The sequence below is a fragment of the Grammomys surdaster genome, unplaced genomic scaffold (assembly GCF_004785775.1).
Source record: "Grammomys surdaster isolate TR1022 unplaced genomic scaffold, NIH_TR_1.0 732, whole genome shotgun sequence".
Lineage (NCBI taxonomy): Eukaryota > Metazoa > Chordata > Mammalia > Rodentia > Muridae > Grammomys > Grammomys surdaster.
Genome location: NW_021605151.1, coordinates 3468 through 9523, shown reverse-complemented (window position 1 = coordinate 9523; position 6056 = coordinate 3468). Strand labels below are relative to the sequence as shown.

General features: G+C 37.5%; 1 protein-coding gene across 1 annotated transcript in view; it reads right to left on the bottom strand.

Moving 5' to 3' along the window:
- The window catches only part of LOC114633695 (bile salt sulfotransferase 1-like), a 6592-nt gene extending 1005 nt beyond the window's left edge, over positions 1-5587 (bottom strand). The window contains exon 1 of the mRNA XM_028782300.1: positions 5456-5587. Coding sequence (XP_028638133.1) covers positions 5456-5506 — 51 coding nt within the window. The 5' untranslated portion in view covers positions 5507-5587. The remainder of the gene's footprint in view (positions 1-5455) is intronic.
- Between the last annotated feature and the right edge of the window lie 469 nt (positions 5588-6056).

Sequence of the window (6056 nt, the reverse complement as noted above, 5' to 3'; positions counted from 1 at the left end):
GGTTTGCTTAAGCTAACTGAAAACAATACAGCTTTACAAGAGTTTCACAATAATGTTCTCAATACTTATTACTTGTAGTACTTCTCAGGAACTTTGTTTTAAGTAAGCATCTGAGGTTACAGCACATATGGGCATCAAACTCACAATGTTTTTGGCTCAGATCTCTAATTGTTGCAAGAATATCTGTGTACTACAACAGTTAGTTTAATCCTAGGAGAAAGTAATCACCAGGCAAAATCTTAGAACACGAAAAATTGTGATTTGTATAATAAATAGCCCACTCCCTTTACACATGTGGTTTTTTTAGTTTAAAACATATTTTACATATTTATCAAATTTCCACCTAATATTTCATAGGAAAGTAAACAAATATGTCAATAACTGATAACAGTGTGTTAAATTGTCAGAAAGGTGCCTTTTGGGAATCTGCACTAGTGTGCAGCAGATAGGTAGCAATCCTTCCTAGGGAAAATTGAATTTCATGAAGATTAAATAAAAGAGTCTATATATAGGAAAAATAGTGTGATGAAAGTTTTGTCTTTACATGTAAACTTTTGCTTCCTGAAAGATAACACTAAGAGGTCAAATTATTTTTGGATAGTTTTATCTTTTTTGGTTTGTTTGGTTGTACTTTAATTTTTTATTAATAGTTACTTTTCTCAATCGGTTTAGGGAAGCAGGTAGACTGACAACAGACTTTCAACTTTGCCCTGCTTTTCCATATCCTATGCCCAAGTCATCTTTAGCTCTGCAGCAGAAAACATATGGCAGCACTTCCCTTCTCTAGTGGATTCAAAGACCTTTCTCTTCTAATATTGCTCCCTCAACCCATTGCATTTTCCCAGCCCCCAAGTTTGGTGCTTCCTGAAAACATACTGATTATTGGGGCAAGGAAATCAGATAAGCTATCTGCAGATTGATCTTCACTTTTCCTAGCATATCTCCAACTCCAACTACCAAGTCTCATTCTTATCTCTGCAAAAGAACTCCAAACTTTTGGAAGTGAATTGATTTTCCCAAGCCCCTGACCCCAGAATGCACTCCTGAGGAAGCCAAAGGCTATTATGACAAGGGAAAGAAGTAGGTTACATTGTCAGATTTCATCTCTTTGTCTATTATCAAATTCAATACCTGAGTCTCATCCTGACCATTTTATCTAACCTTCTGATGTGGCCTTTCCTCATTATATGGCTCCATTCCAAGGAGACTAAGTATGCAGATCCCAGTGAAACACTCTCCTTTCTTTCCCCTTGTGAAGTCCCTCTATAGAGGCCAGCCCGTCTCTATTTCTAACTGTCCTGATCCACAATCAATAAACACATCTTATCTGGTACCCTAATGTAGTTTCTACAGGTTACATAAAGCCACCTTATTATCCTAATAACCAGAGTAAAAAAAAAAACAGGGCACAAAACTCTCACCCAATAAAGACAAGACCAGATATCAGCAGCTAGAATTATTATATTCCTAATCTAAGATGCCCAAGTTCCAGTGTAAATATGGAATCAATATTTAGATAGAGGCTAATATCCAATATATACAAAGAACTCAAGAAATTAGACTCCAGACAACCAAATTACCCTATTAAAAAATGGGGTATAGAACTTAACAAAGAATTTTCAATGGAAGAAACTTGAATGGCTGAGAAGCACCTAAAGAAATGTTCAGCATCCTTAGTTGACAGGGAAATGCAAATCAAAACAACCCTGAGATTCCATCTCACACCAGTCAGAATGGCTAAAATTAAAAACTCAGGTGATAGTAGATGCTGGCGAGGGTGTGGAGAAAGAGGAACACTCCTCCATTGTTGGTGGGACTGCAAGATGGTGCAACCACTTTGGAAATTAGTCTGGTGGTTCCTCAGAAAATTGGACATAGCATTACCTGAGGATCCAGCTATACCACTCCTAGGCATATACCCAGAAGATGCTCGAACATATAACAAGGACATATGCTCAACTATGTTCATAGCAGCCTTGTTTATAATAGCCAGGACCTGGAAAGAACCCAGATGTCCTTCAACTGAGGAATGGATTCAAAAAATGTGGTATATTTACACAATGGAGTATTACTCAGCTATTAAAAACAATGAATTTGAGAGGTTTCTAGGTAAATGGATGGAACTAGAAATTATCATCCTGAGTGAGGTAAGCCAATCACAAAAGAATACACATGGTATTCACTCACTGATTATTGGATATTAGCCCAAAACCTTGAAATGCCCAAGATGCAACTCACAGGCTACATGAAGCCCATAAAGAAGGAAGACCAAGTGGGGGTGATTCGGTCCTCCTTAGAAGGAGCAACAAAATACTCAAGAGAGCAAATATGGAGACAAAGTGAGGGACAGAAACTGAAGGAGGGGCCGTCTCAAGACCACTCCACCTGAGTATCTATCCCATGTGCAATCACCAAAAGTAGATGCTGATGTGGAAGTCAGGAAGTGCATGCTGATAAGAGCCTGATATGGATATCTCCTCAGAGGTCTTCAAGAGTCTGACATACTCAGAGGCAGATGCTCACAACTAGCCATTGAACTGATCATGGCGTTCTCAATAGAGGAGTTAGAGTGAAGACTGAAGGATAGCTGAAAGGATTTGCGGCACCATGAGGAGAGCAACAATACCAACCAACCATAGCTCCCAGGGTCTAAACCACCAGCCTGGGAGCACTTAGGGAGGGATCCAGCGCTCCAGTTGAATATGTAAGAGTGGAGGGCCCTGCTGGGCATAGGTGGAAGAAGAGAACCTTGACCTCATGAAGGCTGGATGTCCCAGGGGGTGGGAATTTTGAGGGTGGGGAGGTGGGAGTGGGGTGGGTAGATAGAGGTTACATTCACAGAGAAGAAGGAGGAGGGGTGAGGGGATTGGGGCTTCCTGGGGGGATGGGGTAAGGGGACAACATAGGAAATATAATTAAAACATCCAATAAAAATTAAAAAAAAAAAACAACCAGGACAATATATCTCTACTAGAGACCAGCAATCAAAACACAGCATGCCCTGGGTATTTCGCCATAGCTGAGACACAAAAGAAAATCCTTAAATCAGCTTTATGAATATAACAGTGGTCTTTTAAAAGGAAATGAAATGAATAGATTTCTTTTAAAGAAATCTATGAAACCACGAAGAAACAGTGGAAAGAAATAAATTTAACTAATTTTCACCTGCGTAGAAATAGAATCAATACCAAAAATCCAAATTGAGGAAATCTCAAAATGAAAATTTCAAGAACTCAAACAGGTAACTCAGAGGCATTCTTCACCAAAAGTAGATGGATAGAATGGAGACCTTTTTGTATTGAAAACATAGTAAAATAAATAAATGCAATAAAGGAAATATTACATATTTGGAACTCCTGGTACATAATATCCAGGAAATTTGGGTCACTATTTTGAAAACACCAGATGTATGAATAATAGAGATAGAAGATAAAAGGAAACTCACATCAGAGGCACAGAAAATATTTTCAATAAAATTATATAAAAAAATACTAACCTAAAGAAAGACATGTCTATCAAAGTTCATGAAGAATACAGAACATAAAGTAGATTGGAAGAGAAAAGAAAGTCCTCTAAGCACATAGTAATCAAAACATTAAATACACACAATAAATTATGTACGGATGTGCAAGAACTAGGATGAGGCAAACAAGTGGGAGTGGGGAAGGCACAGGATTTGTAGAAAAAAGTACAGGTAAATACAGGTAAAATTAAGTAATATTTGAGAGGTAGTATTGAACTCTAGTACAGTGGAAACTTCCTAAAATCTATGTATAAATGAATGTGGTCAGAGTGAAATAACCAGATTATGGACATCTCTTGTCACAGAGATGAAAAGAATGAGAGAGAGAGAGATAGAGAGAGAGAGAGAGAGAGAGAGAGAGAGAGAGAGAGAGAGAGGGTGTTGGTTACATCTAAATGAGTTTTTGGGCATATGGACTCCGTAGGAATCACGCTCAATAAGCCCAGACTGTTGCAAAGACTATAAGTTGCTCTCCACAAACTGACTCCAAGCCTTCATTGCAAAAGGCACCTATACATATTACTGAATGTGAAGATACCAAGCTAGTCCCTATAAAGAACTTCTACTCTTAAGTCCTAGTTCTTTAGGACAGAAAGGCACTTTGTGTGCTCCACAAAGATAAGTATCAAACCCAAGCTAGGCACAAATCCTATCTATAGTGGTGTACTACTTGCTAGAAAAGTTAGATGAGTGGTGTCTCAAAGCTTTATGTGATTAACAAATCAATAACTTATTTGACTTTAATCCCGTTTCATGAGATGGAGCCTATATCCCAAATTGCTTGTGTAATCAAGGACCTAAAACTAGATAGCCCAAGGTCTTATGGTAAAATCAAATAATGCTATTAAAAAGGAAAAAGAAAAAAATGTAAAATGACTCCTAATGATATTCTGCTATATGCATAGAACAGTGCCTTGTTTGCACAGAAACTTCCTCTTGCAGCAGATGGGGACAAATATAGAAACTAACAATCATACATTATAAAAAGTAAGATGACCTAAATGGATCTCTCCATGAAAGTCTTCTTTAAGAAGAGGATGCAAGACTATAAAAGCAAGAGGAAATTGAGAGCACAAAGAAACATGAACACTTGGAGACTAAAGCAGCATAGACAGAGCTTGGCTGGGGTGGTCCCACATACTCTGTGTCTATATCATTGTCTCAAGTTTAGTGTTTTCATGAGATTCTTGAATGAGTGAATGAGTAGGTTACTGATCATCATTCTTTCAATCAGACTCTTTTTCTTTTTATTGGTTTGACTTGTCTAACTTCGATGTAATAGATTTTGCTTTATCACACATCATTTGGCTTACACTTACACAGCATTCTTAACCATTGAAGGAAGTTGAAACAAGAAATTAAACATCACATAACCCTGGTGGCTGATGCTGATTTTGAGACAATAGTAACAGGCTACTTGTTGCCTTTTTTGCCATAGTATATGTACCTGTATTGTTAAAAAACACAAGTATGCCAGCTCTCAGAAGGGGATGGGCCCTCCCCTTTCAATCAATGATTAATAAATGCCTCACAGATATGCCTTCAACCTGAACTTTTGGAGGCATTTTCACAATTAAGGTTCCCTCCTTTCAGGTGATTCTTGCTTGTCACATGTTGACACACAACTATCGAGCATATTATTCCATATTGCATTCTATTATATATTCTTTTATTGATTTGAGATACTTGTAGTACTAGATTATTTTCAAGGAAAATCTTTAGAATTTGGTGGGTAATGGGGCATAGAGGATCTGAAAGGACTCTGGGAGAGGGTACATATGATCATCATGCATTTGCATTTAAATGTTTTTTAGTCAATAAAAGATAATTTTAAAAATGTCAGAACAAACAAAAAATCACAATTCTCAATAACATTACTCATTACTTGGATCCAGTTTTTCATTGTGTAGTGACTGTGAGACTGATACTCACCTTTTTCATGTCTTCATAGTAGAGCACCAGGAAGTTGTCCCATTCTCTCATGGACAGCCAGCAACGGACATGCTGAAACCATGATCCAAATGGAACTGTATACAGGGAGAAGTAAAGTGTCAATTACATATCCTTATTACAGAGCCTGCTTGACTTCCTTCACTTCTCTGAAAGCAGTAGCAGAAGGCTTCACTAAGAAAAATTTAACTATTTATAGCATTAAACATGATGTTTGAGGCAAATACCAAAATAAATAATAGATAAATCAAATTCACTAACAAACTCATTACCACATAGTCTTACCATGGAGGCCATGAGGAGATATCCTACTGCCAGGTTGCAAGGACAAGAGTATTTCCTGAATGAATTTTTCACACAAATACAGGAATCTAGAGGTGATTCCTGTAAATACCTGCCTTCTGGTGAGGTGCACTAGAAAAATGGAAACATTTGATGACAGAGATGGGAGAATAGTATTTTATATGATGTTGGGACGAAAGATTCAACCAATTGGCTGAAATCTATATGGAGGTATGAATCAAGGCTCAACTGCATCACTAATAACCACACTAACAAAGTAAGTCAGTGGAATAAGGCAACT